This window comes from Pseudochaenichthys georgianus, chromosome 1, assembly GCF_902827115.2.
Source record: "Pseudochaenichthys georgianus chromosome 1, fPseGeo1.2, whole genome shotgun sequence".
NCBI lineage: Eukaryota > Metazoa > Chordata > Actinopteri > Perciformes > Channichthyidae > Pseudochaenichthys > Pseudochaenichthys georgianus.
In genome coordinates, this window is record NC_047503.1 from 39,968,328 (window position 1) to 39,993,352 (window position 25,025).

The 25,025-nt window shown below is 40.3% G+C and overlaps 2 protein-coding genes across 3 annotated transcripts in view; one reads left to right on the forward strand and one right to left on the reverse strand.

Moving 5' to 3' along the window:
* aimp1a (aminoacyl tRNA synthetase complex interacting multifunctional protein 1a) overlaps positions 1–25,025 on the reverse strand; it is a 54,327-nt gene that overhangs the window by 13,515 nt on the left and 15,787 nt on the right. The window contains exons 1-3 of one of the 2 annotated variants that reach the window (XM_034087192.2): positions 7,467–7,575; positions 4,352–4,482; positions 3,629–3,742 (exon numbers count right to left, since the gene is read on the reverse strand). In XM_034087192.2, the coding sequence (XP_033943083.1) occupies positions 3,629–3,742; positions 4,352–4,482; positions 7,467–7,468 (247 nt within the window). In that variant the 5' untranslated portion in view covers positions 7,469–7,575. Of the gene's footprint in view, positions 1–3,628; positions 3,743–4,351; positions 4,483–7,466; positions 7,576–25,025 lie in introns of those variants that run through there. The other variant, XM_034087200.2, reaches the window with a different exon arrangement.
* The window catches only part of tbck (TBC1 domain containing kinase), a 69,909-nt gene continuing 52,779 nt past the window's right edge, over positions 7,896–25,025 (forward strand). Inside the window, 22 exon segments of the mRNA XM_034087179.2 lie at positions 7,896–8,010; positions 8,782–9,002; positions 9,589–9,661; positions 9,980–10,094; positions 10,608–10,681; positions 11,660–11,801; positions 11,932–11,992; positions 12,084–12,145; positions 12,901–12,962; positions 13,217–13,365; positions 14,062–14,200; positions 14,295–14,394; positions 14,839–14,888; positions 15,006–15,135; positions 16,157–16,255; positions 16,354–16,416; positions 16,494–16,620; positions 16,856–16,906; positions 16,997–17,022; positions 17,024–17,081; positions 18,335–18,420; positions 20,341–20,377. Coding sequence (XP_033943070.1) covers positions 8,810–9,002; positions 9,589–9,661; positions 9,980–10,094; positions 10,608–10,681; positions 11,660–11,801; positions 11,932–11,992; positions 12,084–12,145; positions 12,901–12,962; positions 13,217–13,365; positions 14,062–14,200; positions 14,295–14,394; positions 14,839–14,888; positions 15,006–15,135; positions 16,157–16,255; positions 16,354–16,416; positions 16,494–16,620; positions 16,856–16,906; positions 16,997–17,022; positions 17,024–17,081; positions 18,335–18,420; positions 20,341–20,377 — 1,897 coding nt within the window. The 5' untranslated portion in view covers positions 7,896–8,010; positions 8,782–8,809.

The following is a 25,025-nucleotide window of genomic DNA, read 5'->3' on the forward strand; positions in this document are numbered from 1 at the left end:
GTCGGGCAGCGGTGATTAGAGAGCAATTGTGCACTCCGGACATAGAACCGCTGTGTGTCTCTCTACGACCATTCTATCTTCCCAGGGAGTTTCCTCAAGTATTCTTCACGGTGGTGAACTACATACACCCCAAAGCAAATGTTAACAAAGCCACCAAAATCATTTTTAATCTCTCTCAGAGACTTGAATCACTTTCTCCTGATGCGCCGAAATTCTTTCTTGGAGATTTGAATAACTGTCCCGTTAAAAAATCCCTGCGTACCTACTACCGGTACGTTGACTGCCACACTAGGAAGGAGAAGACTCTGGATATGTGCTGGGCGCTTACACTGCATCCCCGCTTCCACCACTTGGGACATCTGACCACAGTGTAGTCCACCTACGCCCTGTCTATCGGAGGCTACTTGAGAGGGAGGAACCTCAAGTTAAGACTGTCAAAGTGTGGAATAATGACAGCATTATGGCTCTGCAGGGATGCTTTGACTGCACAGTGGGAAACATTCAATACTCCCGATATTAATGAACGGGTTGGGACAGTGTCTAGTTATATTGATTTTTGTGTCGATTCTGTGATACCCACTAAGTCTTTCAAAATATATTCGAATGACAAGCCCTGGGTGTCTCACAGTTTAAAGAAGCTGATTATTCTGAAGAAAAAAGCTTATAGGGATGAGTTTGCTAGGAGAAACATACAGAGAGATATGAAAAGACAAATACAGTTAGACAAGTATAGCTATAAGGAGAAGCTGGAGGCAGCTCTGGCCTCTGGTAATCCCACAGAAGCATGGCAGGGAATTAAAAACATGACGAATGCTCCACATAAGGGCAGGGGAAAATCGTCTCCTGTCTTGATCAGTGGTGAGGGAAGGGAGACGGCAAATCATTTGATTCATTCTTCTGCCGGTTTGAGAGTAGCAACAGCATAGAGGCTGACACTGCCATTCCCCTCCATCCTCCCCCCCCCTCTAGTATGCCTATTGAGGAGTTAGAAGTCATCCATCTCTTCAGGAAGTGTAATATACGAAAAAGCCCTGGCCCCGATAATATTGAAGGAGCTGTTTTAAAACACGGTGCAGAACAACGTGCACCTGTATTTACAGACATGTTTAGGTCCTCCCTTAATCTGCAAAAAGTCTCTTTGGAAAACATCCACAATTATTCCAGTGCCTAAAATCCCCAGGGCCAGGGAGCCCAATGACTTTCGGCCTATAGCACTCACTTCACTGGTAATGAAATGTTTTGAGCGTTTAGTTAAGAGGCATTTATTCTCACAAACGCAGCACCTCTTAGATCCCATGCAGTTTGCATATCAGGCCTCTCGAGGCGTGGAAGATGCTATCGCAACCCTCGAGCATCTTCTGCACACTCACCTCGAGACGCCAAAAGCCCATGTAAAGATTCTATTTACATAGGCTCCGGCCTATATAGCTGAACTCCTCTAGCGCTACACCCCAGCCAGAGCGTTAAGGTCTGCTGACCAGCTGCTAATGGTAGTGCCTAAAACCAGGCTGAAAACCAGAGGGCACCGAGCCTTCGCGGCGGCTGGCTCTAGACTCTGGAACGCTCTGCCCCACCATGTGAGGTCGGCCCAGACCCTAGGGGTTTTTAAATCAAAACTAAAAACTCACTTCTTCACCCTGGCCTTCTAATCATAGCAGAGCACGACTCATGACACTTCCCTGTGTTTGATTTTTATATTTGCTGTTGTAATTTATTGTCTTCTGTTTACATCGGTAGTAATGTGTTATTTATTATCTGCATGTGCAGCACTTTGGCTCGACCGAAAATCGTTTTTAAATGTGCTATAGAAATAAAATTTGATTTGATTTGATTTATTTGCCGACTTCTCATCAGCTTTTAACACCATCAAGCCAAGTATTTTAGCAAATATTTGAACTGAAGAATTCTCACTTGAACCTGGTCTGATCTCCTGGATGGTTGACTTCCTCAGCTGTAGAACTCAGCAGGTCAAAATAGGCATGGTGCTTTCTGACACAATAACTACCTGGATAGGCTCACCCCAGGGATGTGTCTTATCCTCTCTTTTATTTATTGTACACACCAACTCCTGCATCAGCACTCTTCCCAACAGGCACTTTATTAAGTGTGCAGATGATACGGCCCTGGTCAGCCTCCTCTTTGATGAGGAAGAGGAGCATGGGCCTGTCCTTGACTTCTTCATTAACTGGTGTGAGAAGTCAAACCTGCTTCTAAACACCTCAAAAACAAAGGAGATGGAAATTGATTTTAGAATAGCACGATCACCCAACCCTACTCTTTTAAATGTTACGTAAATTATTGTCTTTTAATGTCGGCAACAGAATGGTGAAGATGTTTTATCATGCTTTTATGGAAAGTCTGCTCTCCTTCGGCTCAGATGCTGGTTCGGCAACGCCACTGAGGCACAGAAAAAGTCAGTCAGGAGGGCCGTAACATTGTCCAGTAAATTGACAGGAATCTCATTTGCTAATATAGAATGCTTATATAAGGACAGAGTTTTAAAATTGGCACACAATATTGTGAGTGACCTGAGGCACCCTCTTGCCTCTTACTTTGAACTGTTGCCATCCGGGCGGAGGTATCGTGCCCCTTATTTAAAAAAGAACAGATCTAGGCTCTCTTTCAATGTCTAGGACGCACTGTTTACCCAGCTGGTCTGGCCCTGTCCCCCCTATTTCGCAAATGAGGGCCTATAGGCCCCTTGTCATGTCTGCCGATATCTGGTTTGTTTTTATTTGTGTCTATGTTGTTGTCAGTGATGTATTGTCTTAACTTTTTAAATGCCTCTGTGATGTGCTGCAACCTTTATATATACAGTCTATGGCTGCAACCCATTTTCCCCTCGGGGACTAATAAACGAATACTATACTATACTATACAACTTGATGAGTATAAGCCCACAGAATGAGTGCACCTCAAACTTCTGTGGGTTTGAATAATGCTTGTTTTCAAACGGACTTGTGTCCAACTTTAAAATTTGACACTGAACTTGAGCCGTCACAGTTTTTATCCCTTGGCGGCAGAAGTGTACCGAGTCCCTATTATATTTGAATCAACTCAAAAACGAATCAGCGATGCAGACTGACATTCCTTTGAGAAAGATTTATATTTATCCGTGTTGTGATTAAGCTAATGAATGCAACTTAGAACGAAACGCCAAAAATAAACATCCCAATTAGTTACAGTGTTTGTCTCGGGTGAATTGAAACACATTCCTTCTACGTTCCAACACCAACAAGTTGAGTCCTTTAAGAGTTGCTTATTCCCCCCCCCCCCTTTTGTTACTGGAGTGTGTTTCCTGGACATGAAATGTTTGTTATTGTTAATGATCAGAGCGGTTGGTGTCAATGTATCCGTCACAGAAACAGCTGACATGTTGTACTCATCACCCTCATGGGGAATCGTTCAGCACTATGGTTGCTTATAATAAAAACAAAAAGAGACCCGGTTATAATGGACAGAGGCGAGAATGCACAAGATGTTTTCATTGATAGCAGAACAAACAATGCTATAATGGACATCAAATGTTTTTAAATGTCACATAACCGCTTCTAAGATGTTTTGAAAAGCAAACAAACATTTGGACTACAATGAAAGTTTTCTTCTCTGGGAATTGAACCTTACATACCTCCTCTCTTCTTTTCTTTTTCCAGCAGCTGTTTTTTTAGATCGTCAATGTCATTCTTCAGTTTGGCATTCTCCACCATTAGCTTCTTCTCTTCTCTGACACTGGCCTGGACGACTGCAGGAAGGAACATTAATGTCAGCTCTCAGCACTGGAAAGGGTTTTCACTATCCCACAGGACCCTATAAGAACTGCTGAAATTAAGTGGCGTATAAATCTACAGTGAGTCTCTTTAGGACTTAAAGAAGCCATTGAAGCCAAACATTGAATTAAAAAAATAGTCCCATGGAGTCTAAAATTATATTTAAAAGTGTATTATTTTCCTTTTTGGAATTATATTGCTTGCACCCGCTGTGCAGGTCAAAACGACTGAAATAGAAACTCGCTCATTACACCTATTTAAGAGGCAGTCTCCCAAAAACTGGGGCTTCAGGTTTCTCAAAACGGCTAGCACTCCTCCAAGGATTTCACACTTAAATTATGAGACCGCGAATATGAAGGAAAGCAGCTCTTCAGCCAGAGATAAATCCCTCCGACAGCCAATACAGATATTTATCAGGTACCTCACTTCCTCACCTGAGCACAGCAGAAGGACTTTTTGAACAGAACAAAGTGTATGCAGAGACATGTGTGCTATCTTAAACCTAGATATATATTCTGTAAGACTGTGGCTCAATGAATGGGCCCTGTACAAAGTGTGTGTGTGTGTGTGTGAGTGTGTCTTACTGGCTTTCTCCTTCAGCAGCAGGACTTGTTGTTTGAGGTACTCGATGATCTGGTCCGCCTCAGACGCTCGCTGCTCCAGCCTCAACAAGGGATTGTGACCTGACATCTTGAACAGCGAGCGAGCTAAAAACCTAACGAAGAAAAACACACAATTCAGCAATCTCAAAACTCCAAAACAAAGAAATGCAAAAGCTGGAAAATATATTGAATTTAATACATTTCAACTTGATGAAATACAATCCGTTGGGGTCTTTGCTTTTGTTTTTAAAAGGAGGTACATGTTGATGCTTTACGCACACAAGTAGAACGAAGACTTATACAGTTACCCCAGAGCCGTATATCTATTCAATGTTATTTTAAGTTTTTCTCAAGTGACAATGAACATGTACAAAAAGAGATGGTAAGTAAGTACTATGCTTAACATGTTTGGAGTTACAAGGTTTGCATTCCAGTACAACGCCACCACAAACTACAGGCTCTGAAACGACCACAGAGTAAAGCCAACCTCTGTCTGACAGTCTCAACAAAACCTGAACATCTTAATTATCGAGCTGGTTTGTTTTGCTAGGCTGCCCTATATGACAGCATTATATTGTACAGGGGTTTCCTATTTTCTGAAACATATCATTATATATATATTATTCATTATATAATGTCGTTTTGGGACGTTGCCAAAAGTGACAAAATCTGATCTTGCGTGCTAAGACACATTCATGGTTTCCTTTCATGATATCAGAAAATAAATAAGCTACATTTGAATCAAAAATGATACCATTTGAATATTTTCTGCATTATTTCAGTGAAGGAAAACCTGATTGGTGGCTCGATAAGTTACAAGAAAAACGTAAAAAAACTAAACAAAGTACCGTACTTTTCGGACTATAAAGCGCACCTGCATATAAGCCGCAGCAGCTAAATTGTCCGTCTGTCTTGCTCTCGTTCTGTCTCTCGGTTCCACTTTTACTTTGGCGCGCTACCTGTCTCACTCTTTTCCGGCCTCCAGCTTTTCCTGCTGGAGCCCGCCGCTTAAAGGTGGCGGACCGGTCATAGAGCCCATAGAGTTAAAGGTGGTTAATTTTACCTGTAAAATCCATAGATTTAGGAGGTTCCCTAGTGGCCGTTAGCTGTAAAAAAAAAATGGGGGAAAAAGTCGCGGCTTATAGTCCGAAAAGTACGGTATTGCGTCTTCCTATTTCTTTCATAATAACAAGAAGTCCAAAGTGACATAGTTTATTCTTTAAACCACAGTAAACATCAACATAATTTGTTTTGGATCTTAAATTCAAAAGGCATTATCCACTCTTGGGCCACTCCACCCAAACAGGGTAACGTTCCTTTATCATTTTGAGCTGGGCAAATTACTTCTTGCAGAAAGAGGAAAAGAAGGATTTTTACGAGGCTGAGGTATGGAGAAGAAAACGTCTTAATCATATTACAGGGAGGCGCTGCAAAACAACAGCTGGCTTGAGATGAAAACAAAATGTTAAGGGATGAGGAAATTAGAAACACAAAAGAGCTGGAGTTAATCAAATCAAGGATCAAAGCATTGCTTTTGGAGAAACTGAATTGATTTAAACAGGCCCAGTGTTGGAGTAATGACAAGAGCCACAAAAAGGCTGATCTCATCTGGATAACCCCAGAAAAGGATTCTGAGGCCGAGGCTCGGTCGGCAGCATATAAACATGACATGGTCATTTCAGCTTTTGATTTCAGATGGAAAAAAGCAAATGTGTTTACAATGTTAAAGTGAAAGAGACTTTCAGCAGGATGAAATTACCTTTCTAGGCTGAATGAAAATCAAAATGTTTTCGATTCGTCTACAAAAGTGTGACTGTAAACAAGTGTACTGCGCTGTACAGGGGACAGCTGTCATCCAACTGGAGAAGGCATCTGCATTATCAGTCTCCTAAAAATAGTCACGACTGGATAGCTGAGTCATGGCGCTTTTATTAGCCCAGACAAACATTTTATGTCAACATCCCCTTTCAAATCACAATATCAAAGCTAATACTGCAGAGCTAAACTCAGACTAACAGGTGGTTTGAATCTAATCTGTTACACTTGACCACCATCTTCCTCTTATATGTCGCTGGTATGAGAACGACCCACCAGGATACAAGTGTTTCCTCTTTTCATGCTTTATTCCCATAGTAAACATATACGTGTAGGAGGATACTTCCCTACCTGTCTGCTAGCCAGACCATTATACACGCAGACAAAGCAGGAAGCCAGCACCACCTTAAGGCATTAGAGGGACCTACACATTTAGACTTTACAGAAACTATACAAGGAGTAGTCTTTAGCACCAGATATACTACATTTTTGTATGTATGTTTTTAAAGCACGGGCAAAGATCTATCAATGTGTGAAGAACAGTAACAACTGAGCAATAAATTGAGCATTATTATTGACAATAATAAAACAGCAATTACTGTCTCTGTCTGCATAATAAACTGTTAAACACCTGGAAACATGACAAAGGAGAAATAGTAACAAGACTATGTCCATGGTACCTGCCTTCATGATCTGGTTATGTATCTGTTGATAGTATAACATGTCATTATAATCACCATTGTCCTCTGCAATATTTTCTACTACCTTATTTTTGTTAATCAATAAGAGGCATGGTTATTGCACAGACGTTTGTATTTAGAAAGGTGCCAACATGTTGGATCTCAGACAGTAAATTCATTCATAACAATATATAGTACACATATAGTACAACTGAATATCTGTATAAGAACTTATATTAATACTGGCTCCTGTTAACATGACCTATATCTAGAACATAACAGAGATTAGGACATGCAGTCATTTGCAAATCACAGTAATACAACAAATTGACATGCCAACCATACACATAAATGGCTCCTACAACAATCTTTTTACAAATTGAAGCACTTGGATTCAATGTGATTTGTAGGGAATGGAACAATAATTTGTATTTAACATTAGTAAACGTGAAATTGAAACATGCTGACTTTATGCTAACTCTCATGTAGCTAGCCCCAATAAGCTAACTAGCACGACGGTTGGTAAGGTTAAACGTTATGGACGGGTTATGATCAGTTAGTAAATGCAATGAAATAGAAACACAGAGATGTATGAAACTTACATTAACTCTGAGCAGCTACCTCAACACGTTTCAGGGGAGGAGGGGGCTTGACAGTTGCTAGTCCTGCTAACGTTACATCAGCTAACTAACAGACAGGCAGCTAGCCCCGTACTGAATCAGGCCCCTTGAGTAGATCTCTACGGTATGCGGATGTAGCTTTTATATGAGTGACTACCATCCACCTGTTCTATAGATCGGATATTGTCACAGAATATAATGAGGCAACGGGCAGTGCCTGTGTGTAATTACTACAATGATCAAATCACTTTTCCAAAAATACGAAAAAAAGGGATTGGACAATTACTTTGTTAAGGTGTTGAATTAAATGTGTTTTATTTGAGTAAATATGTTGTTATATGTTTTTTTTGGTGCACTGCTTTGTCGAATTTTGTCGCACAAATATGACGTCGTTGATCACGTTCAGTCAGCTGTTCACATCACATTGCAGAGGCAGGAAACGAATTCATTTAAAACATTTCAAATCGTTTTATCAATATTTCCAAGTGTATTCTGCTGACATGGCAATGCAGATTTTGCATTAAACGTGAGTAACGTTATACTTTTTCCGGGGGTGTTTTCCACAGTGCATAGTTTGTTTACTATTCGGTCCAAGGGGGATGTTATGATTTTACTAAGCTAACTGTCACATTTACACAGTGGGGTTAACTGCAGCATCGCTGTGTACATTGTGTCTGAAGTTGATATAAACATATTGTATCTGTCACATATGTCTTACTTGTTCCAATAAGGGTTTTGCATTAGCAAGCGTTAATAGAAACCTGTACAAGGTTTAAATGAATATATGATTCACCATAGTAGTGTTGATGATCACAATGTTCCCTTCATTCATAGTTATACTCAATGGCTACTTTATTACGTTCACCTGTACAATTGAATGCAATCCTCAAATAAACTGTTCTTCAATAAATTCTACTTTTGTAATGCCTATAACATTAGGCCTTTTTTTTACACTGTCATAAATGTGTTATTTAGATACATTTTTAAGCATTGAAGTCATAGCTATTTAGTTGTGTTGTTGTGGTACTGAACTGCACTGCACTCCTAATAACCTGCACTTTTTAATGTATAAATAAAAACAGATTATAAATCGGCTGAAGATAATAATGCAATGATATGATGATACAAAAATGATAAGACCAATTTAAATTTCTCTTAACAAAATTAGGCTTTTTTAAACTTTGTATAACCATAGAATAAATAGCAGAGCTGTTGTGTTGAATTCAAATACATTATACAGATGCTACTATAATGTGGCCACTTATCATCACATAATATTCATTTATTAATTCAACAGATCTTTCCCATTGAAACCAAGTGGCGAGATGAGGCCCCTGAAAGACGCCCAGCTGGGAGCCTTCACCTTCTTTGCCTCAGCTCTTCCTCATGATGTCTGTGGGAGCAATGGCCTCCCTCTCACCCCAAACTCCATCAAGATCCTGGGACGTTTCCAAATCCTCAAAACCGTCAGTCATCCCAGACTCTGCCAATATGTGGACATCTCCAGAGGGAAACACGGTATGACTTTCTGTTTTGTCCTTTGCCAGGGATCTAATTAAATTGCAGAGCCGGTCCTTGAAGGTTATTAAATTGTATTTGTTTTATTTGAGTGATATTATGCCCCTTGTGTCCTGTCATTGAGCTTATCTAAAACATACTTAGAATTCTGTGTGGAAATCACGTGTGCTGTGATTAAGTAATATATTTTGTATTGATAATGAACAAAACATGTTTTAGGGACTGCATTATTTGCAGTTCAACACAACATCACAAAGGAAGGACATATTCCTGGGATAGTTTCTGCTGTGGAAATGCCCTCATGCAGTATAATAGGATTACTATTATTGTTATTTTGTTTTACTTGCTTGTAAGCGCTTTGAGCACCAGGAAAAGCGCCTTATACATGTAATGTATTATTATTATTATTACTTATAATAAAAAATAGCTGCTTTTCTTAATTTTGTTGGATTTAGATACAAATCTGATGCATTTTCACTTCACATTTTATTGTAGAGGTTTAAAACAAATACTCGTATTATAAATGAACATCAATACATCATTGCTAACTCAGTTTTTATTTGTATTTCTTCTTCTTGCCTTACAGAAAGACTGATTGTTGTTGCTGAACACTTTGAAAGCAGTTTAAGTGATTTCCAAAAACAGGGGAAAAAAGCCAGGTGGGATTGCCATTAAAAAAACTTTTTCAAAACGAACTATTTAAAAGTAATTATACTACACTGTATCTGATGAACCAATGTTGTTTTCTACCTTTGTTATCACTGGTGAGCAGCTATTGTTAAAACCTTGTACTGCTAATACAATATGTTATATATGATGGTGCACGGTAATACAATGCGTTCACCGTGCCATCTAATGGCTGATGATAGGCTTGCATAATATGTTTACTCAAACGTCTAATACGTAAACGTCTAAAATAAGAAAAATGTAAATGAAATCTTTATCATGACATACTGCTGTCTTTGTGTCTGTAATAGCTCAGAGAAGGTGCTGCAGGTAGCCTATGAGCTCCTTGAAGGTCTGGACTTTATGAACAAACATGGCATGGTGCACAGAGCCCTCAGCGCACACAATGTCCTCATGGACTGCAAGGTAAAATTGAGCTTTTTAATGTACGTCTAGCTTTTACTGACTGAAGTCTTTCCAATATGTGCTTGCTTGCAAGTAACACTGTCACTCAAATGTATTTGTCGTGGCCCATTCTTGTGGGATATCTAAAACGGTGCCATGTCAACAGGCATCCGCTTCTTGACTCACACGTTAAAAACCATCCAAGCTCTGTAGGCGCTGATTTCTTTGCCTTCCTTGGCCGATTTATTTGCTTCCATATATTTAAACAAACAAAATAAACAAAGTGTAACGTGAGGTCAAAGACTGTTCCGATTCCCCGTTCATTGCTGGAGACAATTTCCTCCTCACGCTCAGTCCCACCCCTTCCTTATATCACAGGTGTGGCTCGCAGTAAATCAAAGTTGTTCTCCAAGTATTTAATTCGGTACTAGTACATAAATGGAAAGAATATATTAAGATCTAAATGAATAAGAAAATAATACACTCATTGTCAACACAGAAAATGGCTCTAACAGTATTGTTTTTTCTTTGTAGGGGAATGTCAAGCTGGCAAAGTTTGGCCTTTATCACATGACTGATCATGGAGCCGATGTGGATTTTCCCATTGGGTACGTCTTTGTCTCCTCATTCATCACAAGGAAAGGTCCAATGGTGCTCTGGTCCTCCTCAACTGCTGGGACTGAGCTATGTGAGCAGTCTGTTCAGGGTCAAAGGATCACTTGTATCTGTTTGCTGTTAGTTGAATCATGAAGAAGGCATTGACCATAACATTGATGCATAATCAACCGTGCTTTTTTCATAGAAACCAGCTTATGGGGCATCAAAAGAGCTTCCTGCTTTTGAAACTGTAACAGATTGTTGGACTTTTATCCTAATCCAAAAGCCCCTTTGCCCTGTCAAATATCTCTTTGTAATATCCTTTTGCAGGTTGGAAAGGAATGATGGCACATGCCCGTGACTTCCAGTAAAACATCTGGATGGAAGATGTGATAAATGTGTCAAAAACATATAATGATAGAAAGGTGTGCAATATCATCAGCCTATGGGGCGGCAGTAGCTCAGTCTACAGGGACACGGCTTTAGGAACCCGATGGTCGCCGGTTCAAATCCCCGTACATTTAAAGTAACGAATGTTGTCTGGTCGATTTTGTACTGCGACGACCCATTACTCAGAATTATTTCCATATTGATGCATTTTCTGTGTGTTAGTCGAGAAAAATGACAAAAATAATGAATTAATTATTAGAATTGAAGTCCATTTTTTTTTGACAATTTTTTAAATTATTTTTATTATGTTTCGTATTATTATTATTAATGTGTTTTTTTTTTTCTTCATTATTATTATCATATTATTTATTTGTTTTATCATAGTCGGGAGAACATCCTATATTAATTTGTACTATTGGACATAATATGGAAAGGATGTTGTATGAAGTGAATCAAGCAAAGCTCACCATAATGGATGAACATCTGTGGTGTGATGTTTCACCACTGCACAGTTTTTTATATGACAGAAAACTGTGTATCTGAGCAAATTTTGAGGTGTCACAGTGATGTTCCCATCTGCTCTGTGAACATGACCTCAGGTACCCATCATACCTCGCTCCAGAGGTGATCGCTCAAGGCTCTTTCCACCCCAGCGACTTCTCCCATGATGAAGCTCCTCTGCCTTCAGGACCCAAGACTGATGTCTGGTCTCTTGGGGTTTTGCTGTTTGAATTATGTGCCGTAAGAAACCTTCATAACCCTCTTCACACAAGACAAAGACATCAATACAATATATCATTTTGGGTTTGCCTGAACTCACACTTTATGGATAGTTTTCCCTATTAATTCTGATGCTGTGACTTCATTACAGGGTCGGCGACTGCTGCAGAATATTGAGATCAGTGAGAGGTTGAAATTCATTCTGACCCTGGGTGAGTAAAAAGGACATTATTATTGTAATTACTTAGCAATATACTCTCAAGCCTAATTAAGCTCACGCTGTGATACGTTTGTCTTTCTCAGGTTGCATGGACGACATTGTCACCGTCCTTGCTGAGGAACACGGCTGTCTGGATGCCATTAAGGTAAAGTCAAAACCCTTGGCTGCCTCGATATATAAGTCAATTAGATAATCCTCATGTAAAGACATTTTTAATGGTACTTTTAAGGAGATTGGTATTAGCCATTATCAGGAAATGAGGTTGCAGTACTTGCATGGCAGTATTATGTATAAAAGGAGAAGGGCACTCAGAGGCCGATGTTATAAGTGGAAAATAATGTGTGCATCCACCCTGTGAGTCAGTTCCAACATGTAATGGGTTCTTCCTTGGCCCATGCTACACCCTTTCCCAAGTTCATTAAACTTGAGCCTGTCGTTTTTCAGTAATGCTGCAGACAGACAGACAGACAGACAGACAGACCAAATTGAAACAGAAAACATATAATGTCCTTGGCAGAAGTTAAAAACCACATGGGCATCATTAGGGATAATTTTGAAAGGTTTTAGTATCTCTACAGTATATACAGGGTAAAACAATACCTTAGTTAAGGTACTAATACCAAAACATTACTTTAAGCCAAAGAATCTGAAACAGCATTTGAAAACTTGATGGATAGAATTTGTAGGTGTTTCTAAGCATTCTGTAAAAGCTAATGGGTCATTTGTATGTAAGCATGGTCTATGTTACTAACCAATCACCGGAGATTATTATAAAAACAGATTTCATATAGTATGTTACATTTAAATGAATTAAATCAGACATTTAGACATTTGTTGTTAGTTTAAATGCGACCTGTATGTTCTTTGTGTACTGTAGTTAATTAAGGCTTTTTTTTACAGGAGCTGCCTGAGCATGTTCTTGAGTTATTAAGGAAGTGCTTGACATTTCTTCCATCCAAAAGGTAATTACAGCCTTTAATATAATGATTGTTGTAGGACATTGGCCATTTAGTTTCCAAAACACTTTTGATGCGATTAGTAAAGACTTCCTGCAAAGGAGTCCAGCATGCAAAAGCTGCCACTGAGATGAACAGTTTGACTTTATATTAACTACATGTTAAGTACGATTAATCCTCAGTTAATACAACATTACAACGTTAATGCACGCTCCCTGTTTGTGGCTATTTTGCTGTCGTGACCATGTCTGTGTCCTCAGGCCGACCCCTGCAGAGCTGCTGGGAGACCCTATTTTTAATGGCGTCTCCTGCCTCTATACGCCCTTCAAGAAGCCTGTTAGTCTCTTCTCTTCTTCCCTCCGCTGTGCACATCTGGAGCTTCCAGAGGACATCAGCGACCTTTGCAAAGGTCTGCCCCAAATACACACAACATCGCAGAGTTACACCTCCACACTTTACACAAAGTCTGTCAACCCTATTCTTTCTGACAAAAACCTAAAAAAAAGACATTTCTAAAAGCTGAATTGATTGTGTTAAGGTAGGTTACATTAAGAATTCTAGCAAGCAACTCAATTAAAGTAGCAGAAAGATAGAAGGAATGAGTGTAAAAGGTTTTAAGTGGTGTCCCGTGAGAATTGGCTTGCATAGTTAAGGAGTCATTTGATATCGCCTATAATATTTCACCTCCACCAATTATATTGAGGGCTTATTAGTTTGTATAAGCTTTGTTCTTTTACAAGAAACTGCACTTACTTTATTTGTTAAACATTTCAATTCTACAACACATACTTTTTTTTAAAGCCCAGCAAAAATGGGCAGGATGAAATACCAAAAGTGATCATGTGGGAAGTGTTTTTGGGATAGGGATATATTATTATTATTATTATACACATTTCAGTTCAACAAGATTTCACAAAATAAACCACATAATTGAAATGTATGTTTTGTTAAAACAATATTCCGTTACATACGAGTGAACATGTGTGTTAATGTCAGGAGAGGATTATACACTTGATATGAAGGTGATGTTTTGATTGTGTGTGCTCTGGTGCCATCTGTGCTTAAGGGGATGTGTTTACTGTTCTGCGTGCATGATTGTTATTAGACGATGATGAAGACTACCTGTCGGAGCGCGCCATAAATGAGGTGTACCATCTGTGGTGTCTGGCGGGGGGGGACCTGGAGAAGGAGCTGACCAACAAAGGGATCATACAATCCAAACCTCCAATCTGCACTCTCGCAAAGTACATAAAGCACACACACATGCAGTGAGGAATCCATCTGCTAGCTTTAGTTGATATTCACACGCTCTCCGTCTCTGTTTCTCTCTTCTTAAAGTTTTGTCCTGGAAGACGGGGAGTCGTTTGGACAGAGAAGGGATCGGAGTTTCTTGCTTGATGACACAACAGTAACACTGTCTCTGTGCCAACTAGGAAACGTAAGAAAACAAACCTTTCAACTGACATGTACAATATTGTGTGAATGTATGTATTGTTCATACTGTGTGGTTAGGGTTTAAGGGTACTTTTTCAAATGTGTTATCAAATGTAAATACTTTCTTTGGTCTTTTTTGCCATCATTTGTTACAAAGGCAAGAAACACCTTTTAATAACATACAACTCATTAACCTTGGCAATATTTCAAGTTAAATTAATGTTTGTTTATCACTCCAGCTGACAACTCTTTCTAAAAAAAGTGATTTCTTATCTGTCCAATATGCCTACGGTTTTGACTGCGGTTGATCCACAAATGTGGCATGCTTGGTTTATAGTGGGCGTTTTATTTATGCTATGAGAGCTTTCAAAATGCCCCCTTGAACTAAATTAAACTGTAATTGTGGATCCATCTTATGTTTCTTAAGCCTCTCTATCCCTTTTCCCAGAGACTGAGGGATGTAGCAGGAGAAGCCTATTACCCTCTGCTGGAAGACGAGTAAGCCATTTTTATCTTTTAAATTGCCTCTTTCGCCCTCTCCTCCCCTGTCACAACTTCTCATGTCACCCTATCATTTATTTTGGCTCGGGTAATGTCATATTTCCTCTACTTCAGACAGTCAAGTCTGCCCCAGTCCAACAGCAGCAATGAGCTGTCGACCACCGTCAAGCTCCCACTTATCATCCGAGAGAGAGACACCGAGTACCAGCTCATCCGCATCATCCTCTTTGACAGGCTGCTCAAGGTCTGGGCTCCATTCTAATTCCCACACACACACACACACACACACGCACGCACGCACGCACACACATACATACATACATACATACATACATACATACATACATACATATATATATATATATATATATATATATATATATATATATATATATAAATATGGATATACATACATACATACATACATACATACACATTCATTAGCATGCTTTCCCAATTACAGTGAAATCCTAGATATGTCAGAGGCTGGTGAGTGTTTCAACTCCAGTTCTGGATTTGTAACAATTATCATTTAACCAGGTTACTTTCAAATTAAAGCTGGGTCATGTATACTCTGTTAAACGGGGAATTTTGGATTGTTTCGAAGTTGGGTTGAATCAGATACTTATCCATATTTATTGCATGTGTCCAGAAGTCAATTGCGGTGTGCACGCCCCCAGTTTGGAGAGACAGACAGAAGGATAAGCAGTACTCCTGTGGACGGGGGTTGCTAAAAGAAAGGCCTTCTCAAAAAACATCAGTTTGCTCGATTTAGAATATGTTCACTGCTTTCCATTGCTTTCAGACAGCCCTTATTATGGGCAGGGTACTTAACATGTTTCTATGGTCTCACCAGATCCACCAGACTACAACTTTGGTTGCTGGTCTACCACTGGCTCCATTGGCTACTTTGCTATCGTGTGATTTTGGTGAAAGGGTTAGTCTGGACTTCCAAAAGTTTCACAATATCAGACTTAAAAAACCATCATGGTAGGAAAATACAATTAACTCCCCTGTTTTGTGAGGTACAGTAAAACGTTTTGTTTTTTTGTCAAGGAGTGGCAATTTATTTGATGGTAAGGAAAAAAAGTGATTATTACAAAAACATATTCTAAAATGTGTTTTGCTGCTGCCCCGTTCACATCGGTATACTGCAATGCTTCCAGGTCTATTTCTCCAAACTGGGGTTCACACACTGAGTATGAAAAGTATCTCAAACCCACTTCAAAACATCCAAACGTTTCTTTTTTATACTTTGCCCTCAGGCGTATCCTTACAAGAAGAACTTGGTGTGGAAAGAGGCCAGAGTGGATATCCCCCCTCTTGTTCGGGGTCTGGTGTGGGCAGCACTGCTGGGCATTGAGGTATAAGATAAATTGTAGTCTTGTGTTGAGACAAGATGCAGTTTCAGCATTATTTTCTCTGGAGGATAATCTTTTAAACCATTTTTTTATTTTAACAGGGTGACATTCAAGCCAAATATGAGAGCACTGACAAGGATACCCCGATCCCAACTGACAGACAGGTAATTTATTTGTAACCATACATATAAAACGTTGTTTACACTTTTGGAATGAATTTATTATCTACTGTATGCCACAGATAGAGGTGGATATCCCGCGCTGCCACCAGTACGATGAGCTGCTGTCGTCTCCGCAGGGTCACATCAAGTTCAGGCGTGTGTTGAAAGCCTGGGTGGTCTCTCACCCCGACCTGGTCTACTGGCAGGGTCAGGATTTACTGTCTCACTGAATGTTTTTTGTCTCCTTTTTTGTTTTTCCTTCAGTATTTCTCCTCCCTCTCCTTCATTTACATCATTCCTTATTGTACTATTCATGACTAGACACTAGATGGTGCTCATGTCACATCCTGTAAACTCTTTTTTTTTTTACCCTCAGTTTTGTGAACATATACATAACAATTGTATTATACATTTTGTATTTCTTTTCCTTGCTTTATTTCAGGTTTGGATTCACTTTGTGCACCGTTCCTCTACTTGAATTTCAATAACGAAGGTAGGGGTTTCAATTTAAATAGCCTATTGTTATAACTACTAAGTGCTTTTTTCTAGTTTTTGACTTCCTTTCATACTTCTCTTTTCACAGCGCTGGCATATGCCTGCATGTCTGCCTTTCATCCCAAAGTACTTGTACAACTTCTTCCTGAAGGACAACTCTCACGTCATTCAAGGTGAGATATAGTAGAACACACACCTGTTGTGTCGACCAGTTATACTGGCCTGCTTTGTTTTGCACAGTAATACGTATTAATATGGTCAGAGTACTCGGCTATGTTCAAAAACAAATTATCATCGTCTGGCTCGGAGCTCGATGTTGATTCAATTCTGGCTACATGTTGTTTCGAAGCTGTGAAAACTAATTTCAGTCCGTCCTAATGGAGTTTGCAGCCGAGCCACATCATTTAGATAAAGGGAAACAAATGAAACTGCAAAGGCCTGCAGAGCAATGTCAAAAGCAATTCTTATGTGACAACAGCTACACCTCTTGAACTCTGTGGGGGAATGTGACTATTATCTTTCTATCCACTGCATGATGCCCTGGAGAGCCGGCTAATGTTTATCCATCTGTACCGAGCCCCTGTTTTCATTTACAGTGTGAAGAATGGGAGCCCAGCATTACAGGGTTTCCACTGGGCATGTGCACAAGTCAGTTTCCAAGGTTTCAGTGGATTAGCCGTCGACCGGCAACATTTTGGCTTTGTCTCTTTCTGATGATTTCTCTCTTATGGTTATTCAAAACAGAAAAAGAAAAAACATATAACATATCATTTCAATTCCCCCCCCCAGTCTCTTTGTTATAAGGCAGCAAATAGCTTCTTGTGATGACTTCTAAACTATGAGATGTCTTTGCTTAATGATTAATATGCTAAATTCAATCGTTTATGAGGTTAGTGTGTGTATGTTTGCATGTTATGTAATATATATTGCATTCTTAGCAGTGGTGGAAGACGTACTCGGGTCGTATAGTTAAGTGAAAGTAATAATTCAGCAGTGTAGAAGTACTCTGTTACAATTAAAAGCCCTGCAATCAAAATATATTTACGTACCAAATCTTAAAGTACTCATTATCCAAAGTGGCCATTCTCTTAATAATATATAAAATATCTCTGGTTTATAATAAGTGATTCAATCATATTTGTGTTTTAATGCCAGGTATCTGGATTTAATGTTTGTATTAATAATATAAACCTGCAAAAGTAACAGCCACTTATGTTGTCAAACGAATGTCGTGGAGTAGAAGTATAAAGTAACATGAACAATTCTCAAGTTAAGTCAAGTTAAATTCTTGACTACATTTAGTTCCTCTCCATCTGGTTCTTAGTATTGACTGCAAAGTGCTTGGTTGAGAAGACTCTCAATATAAAGTGTTAAGCACTCAAGCTTTACAATGAATAGACCTCTTGCCCTTTTATCTGTTTTTCAGAGTACTTGACCGTCTTCTCCCAAATGATTGCCTTCCACGACCCTGAGCTAAGCAACCATCTAAATGAGATTGGCTTCATCCCAGATGTAAGTTACCAAGAGAGCAAGCGCCCTGACACACTGACGACCGCAGACTGCAGAGGAGGGCACACTAGGATAGCAGTAAAGTCTTCTACTGCAGGTTTACCTTTTAATGGAAAGTCCAGAAAGTATTCAAGATTCTTCCTCTCTGCACCAGGGCCAAAGAAAATGACCATCCATAGATCACCGTGTATATCCTTTCGTTGTCATTGACACTTTTTGTTTCCATCATCCTTTCCAGAATGTGTGGCTGGGGTCATGCTCTCCCTATAGTCCGCTGGTGATGATTTATACAGCGACTAATGTCTGCAAGGCACACTTAACGGTTGTCCTCTGCCAGGCTTACATTATTTCTCTTACTCGGTGCCACTTCTTCCTGCCCTTCGCTTCCTTCCTCACAGCTCTGCTCAGACAGTGACAAGGTCAAAGTCTCCCCCCTCGCTGGGGTTTGGTAAGTGCACTGATGAATGTGTGTCACCTGTGGACCGGCCACTGGGACATTATCTGATGAAAGGTGGGGTCTCTGTCATGGAGGAGTCAGGGTTTAAAGCCTCTTCCTCCTTCCTCTTGCCTTACAATACTGCAGCTCCTTTTTTTAAAGTGGAGCAAGTGAGGCGAACAACTGTCTGTCATTCTTTAAAATGTGTAGGAAACGCACAATTCAAGAAGATACTTTGGCTTAATGCCTAAATGTAACTTGTATTGCCTTTCCTTGAACAGATTGTCCCATTGGGTTCTTCCAATATCATCCGTTTTTACAGACTTTCAAAGAACAACAACCTTTTTGATGCTGACCTGACACGTACTGCATGTCCACGACTACCAGCATTGACTTGCCTTTCAAAGGGGGCTTTTATCCGCCTGCTTTCATTGATGGGACAGGATGATATTGGGACAGGCTTTGTTGTTGCAGCTTTTCATGCTTGATGTCCATCCAAGTAATTAGACTTTTTTACAGACCATCAATTCCTTTTTTTTCCTTTTCATAAAAACATTCAGATCTGATGTTTCACCAACATCCATCTGCTCTAAAAAACGAAATGTCACTGCAGTGAGAAATGGATTTGATTTCCCATATCGAAGCATGGCTAGCTCAATACAGGTTGTCTTGTGCACGCATGCAGTAACCATGTAATCTTAGGACATGATGCGGGGTTGGATCCAGAAATGCCTGCAGCCATCGGCAGAGAGTCAGATTGCACGTGGACCAGAGGTTTGATTCAAGCCATTCTCAATTTGGCCACATCTGCTCTCTCGGGTCTTCCATGTGCACCGACACTAATCCAATCTGGCTGGATTCGCAGTGCTGCGGAGCTGTTGAAATTGAGGCAGCGACTCAGTGCAGTGTCTCCTGGTCATTACTCCTGGGCAGAGGGGGGGGTCTTCTCGACAGTCACCGGCTCCTACGCAATTAGCTATCAATTAACTGACTCCAGCTCCAGCATCCCTGCACACTCTGCCGCAGACCCTTTCCTAGTAAACAGAGTAACAGAGCGTGAGTGACGGTTGCCAGCGGTTGCCAGGTGTTGTAGCAGGTGGCTAATGGTGCAGTGTGTGTGTGCGGTCTTTAATTCCAATGTTATGCATTTCCTCCAGGGAAAGTGTGTAATGGAGAAAGTGGAAGTTGGAGAGAAAGAAGGATGGATGACACGACTTGTGTAATGACATTCATTGTTAGCTTTCTCCCCGTTGTCTAATAAGCAAACGCTGCAGTTTGGTCTTTATCGTTGTTTCTGTTTCTCTCAAACCGGAGAGGTGTGCAGCCTCTGTGCCGCATTTATTACAGAAAGCTCTCCAGTGAGAAAGCAGTTCATTTATTTCACTTTCAGCTCTCTGCACTTGTTCCGACATCGTGAATATTTTATACAAATGAATGCTACATTATCTCATTAATGTGCTTGTGTGTATTATTTCCCTTCCCCACAGCTTTATGCCATTCCATGGTTCCTGACCATGTTTACACGTAAGTCGTTTTTCTTTCTACGGTGTGAACATGATGTGGCACTTCAGAGGGCATTTTGAGTCCGTTTCATTTAGAGTATAAATAAAAGACTCTGAAGGTCAGTGGGCACAGTATGGTAGTATCGTGGTTTTTTTTCTCTTGGCCTTTATTTCAGCTGCTCATTCATCCCAGTTCTGAAGGGCTCTGTTTCTCAGTCCAACATTACCTCGGATTTGAAGATCTTTCATTTATCTGTTCTGTATCTAAATGAATACATTTTAAAACATCAACATAAAGCTAATAAGACATCTGCTCGCAGCAATTTTTCTCGTCCTTGTTCAGTAAGGCGAGTACCAGCTGCAAACATCATAAATATGTTGACTAAAGCATCTTAACTCCAGATCCAAGGCCTCTTGCTTTTTCTGAGCTTTTAACTACATCTCCGAGAAAGTGTTTTCTCAGTTGTCATTGGTGATCTGAACAGGGAACATGACAACTGACACACATACAAATTCATGTTTCAGGTTCAGTCTTTTAAACCATTGATGCAAAGTAACTATTTACATGTAATATTTGTACTCTACTTATTTATATCCTTCTGCTGTTACATCCTACTTCTCCACTACATTTCCATACAGCTAGTTAGTACAAGTTACTTTCCAGAGATGGTAAATGCAAAATGTATGATACATTGTTATAGGACATAGCACTGTGTATAAACCAATTTAAACTAGCTCTCAACCAACTCTATAATTACGTTTTCTCTTATGTTAATGCCCGATAATCATGACATAACATTTATATATCATATTATGTCTAATTTATAGTTTATTTTCTAGCTTAATTATCTGAATTTGTTGTCCACTATCATTTTAACCCTCCTGTTGTCTTCGGGTCAAATCTGACCGATTTACTACTTTCATCATCCGATTGCATTAAGGCTTTATGACCGCCATAAAGAAAAGGAATTAGTAACCACCCGGATCAGAACACACACACACACACACACACACACACACACACACACACACACACACACACACACACACACACACACACACACACACACACACACACACACACACACACACACACACACACACACACACACACACCCTTATGTGCTCAATCCCCCCATGTGAATCACACCTGCACACACACAGAAGAATTTGACACATTTCCCGCTCTTATGTGCCCATCCCCCCACACGGATCACACCTGGCACACGCAATTCATGTTCAGTGTCTATTCTTTGTATATTCACTGCAGTGTTTCATGCACACCAGTGGTCTTATACAATATGTACAGTTTGAAAGGGTGTTAAATGAAACTTGGTGATGATTAATGGTTTTTGTGTTAATGTAATAGCAGTTAAAACAGGAACACCAAAGTGAGGGGGGAAAACGAAGGCAATAGAATTAAACTGACCACCTAATAAAATGGCGCCTGCTATTAAATCAAATATAAGTAAAGTGATTGCTATATTATGTAATTAACACGTTGCGTAACACTGTTGAAAGAGATTTCTTTCCCAAAATGCCAGCAAGAAATGGATGGTTGACATTATTATAATAATAATAATAATAATAATAGATTTAATTTGTTAGCGCTTTTACAGGTGCTCAAAGACGCTTTACATATATAATGAAGATAAAATAAAATAAAGGAACAACAAATACATATATAGTTAAAGTCAAATAATCCAAAAACAATCACACATTAAAAGCCAGATTGAAGAGGTGAGTGCTTTGAAGGTGGTGAGGTCAGTGCAGTCTCTGATGGGTTGGGGGAGTGAGTTCCAGAGGGAGGGGCAGCGACGGAGAAGGCTCTGTCCCCCCAGGTCCGGTGATTGATGCGGGTGGGGATGGATAGGAGGTTGGCTTCTGATGAGCGGAGGCAGCGGGAAGGGGTGTGCAGCAGGTCTGTGAGGTAGGGGGGGGGGGGGGGGGGGCTGGTTGTTGAGGGCTTTGTGAGTAATCAGGAGGACTTATACTGCAGTGTTTAAAAAGCAAAGGTCCTTTGTATGCAGATACATCTGTGTACCAAGTGTCACGTCTCTGTGACTACACAGTGGCAGAACTGAGTTGTAGACTTTACAGGCTTGTTATTGTTGCTCCCTGTGAGTCAGTTCGCACCTTTTCTTCATGAAAATACTGAGTTGGAAAAGTAACAGCCAGTGGTGCCTGAGATATTGTATGAGATACATTGCATACGCCATTGTGAGTATGGAGATAGCTGTACTCACGCAGCTATTTCAAAATTATCGATGACATTGTAATGATTTTAAAATCAACTGAATACGCAGATTATTTATTCTAAGCTACGGTTTGTGAGAAAGATGTTTGAGGTAACATTAAGAAAGGACAATTCCAGTATAATCTAGGTCCATTGGTTGGATGTGCCAGACAGAATCAATTCCAAGCGCTCTATCCCAGGGTGGTATGAATAAACGGCCTTTGGTAAATATGGATTTAGTACATTAGAAGAATACATCAACACTTATTGGCAAGCTCTCCTTCCTCAGGAGAACCTTGAGGAGGGTGTGATTTATATAACTTATTATGCCCCGACTCCTTAGTTTTTATGATCTTGAGTGCTCTTAAATTGTGAACCACTTCCTGCTAATAAATCGTTCCCCTCCCTAATATAACTTAAAGGAGCACCTGTGGATGTAGAGGTCAGGATATACACTTAAAGGTTGTTTTATAGTAGTTGCTTTTGGTAGTATTTCACTGTGCCAAGATTTGTTTATGCATGCGGCACTGGGGTTGTAGAGAATAATCAAAAAGCACTTCTCTAATAGAATCCATTACGATGGCCTGCAGAGAGTGCTACTTTTGTAAAGCATTCGGCTTCTGGTGAGACTTCCAAGCTTGTATTGTGAGAGTGTTGATAAGTGCTCGAGTCAGGGCATTTCTGAGAGCGTAGTTTGAGATGTTAACTCGGACTGCTTTATGTTGTACTGTGGTATGTCATCCTCACAACTTGTACAGGGAATAAAACATTTAATTGTAATGAAGTTAGAATTAGCTTCGTTGTCATTAATTTCAATCAGCCGAGGTCGTGGTGGTCAAATGATTTAGGTGCCCGCAGTGCTGTGATCCTTTTTGGAACTTGATGATGTCTACACTTGAAACTTTCCAAATATTTGAAGATGATAAAATATTACAGATCCCAGCAATAATCGGAGGTTTCAGTGATTTATTGTGGAAACCTGTGATCATGTTAGAGCCCTTTTATCTTTGTTAGTAGCAGAGACGGGGTTTAATCCCTTTTTGGCTGGTTCTGAACACGCAGTTTGTCATTTCGTAGCAGCCGTACGCTTTTATCTTCCACAATCGTAGCGCTGGAATATGAGCAAATAGGTAAGGGTCGCAGATCAATGTTACGAATTAATAGTGTGCCATTAACCTCTGTATTCTAGGTACAGATCCATCATACGGTAAAACCGCTTGAATAATGTTTTACCTTCTTAACGTCATTTTAGATTGTTGCTTTATACTTTGCAAGTCGGCAGATTTACAGAACGCAACTTTAATTTACATTAATTGTAGCCAAATTGATATTGATCAGTGATTTGCAGTGAGGTGTTTTGTGACACACACACACACACACACACACACACACACACACACACACACACACACACACACACACACACACACACACACACACACACACACACACACACACACACACACACACACACACACACACACACACACACACACACACACACACACACACACACACACACACACACACACACACACACACACACTCGGACCAATCCTTGGGTGTAGAGTTTGTGTGACCCCTTTACCCCTCACCCTTCCCCTGAGGCAGTGTGTGAGTCCAGTATTCAGAAGGTTTGCCCCTCTGACTGCTAATGTCCCCGATCCAATACGAGACGAGGTTGGAGGGTCGTCTTCAATTCACGTACGCACGCACTCACGCACTCACGCACTCACGCACGCACGCACGCACGCACGCACACACACACACACACACACACCATGTATACATCACTTCAGGGGACATTACATTGACTTACATGCATTTCCTGGAGACTTATCCTAACCTTAACCATAACCAACACATGCCTTACCCTTACCCTTAACCTTAACCTAACCCTAACCCTAACCAAGTCTTCACTCTAAAATTAATGATCCCCCTCATGGGGACCTCCATTTTGTCCCCATAAGGGAGGCGAGTCCCCACACGTGACTATGTAAACAGATTTAGGTCCCCACAAGTATAGTAATGCTAGAACACACACACACACACACACACACACACACACACACACACACACACACACACACACACACACACACACACACACACACACACACACACACACACACACACACACACACACACACACACACACACACACACACACACACACACACACACACACACACACACACACACACACACACACACACACACACACACACACTACCTGTCATTCACATGCATCAGTCTGCCCAGCAGAATGCTAATGTAGAGGCATTTTCTGACCACTCCAGCTCCCTCAGCCTTACAACATTCACACTGCACACCCTCCCACACACACATGCACACACACACATCCACACACACATCCACACACACAAACACTAACATCTGCTGCCCAGCATCCACTATAACAAACCACGGGATG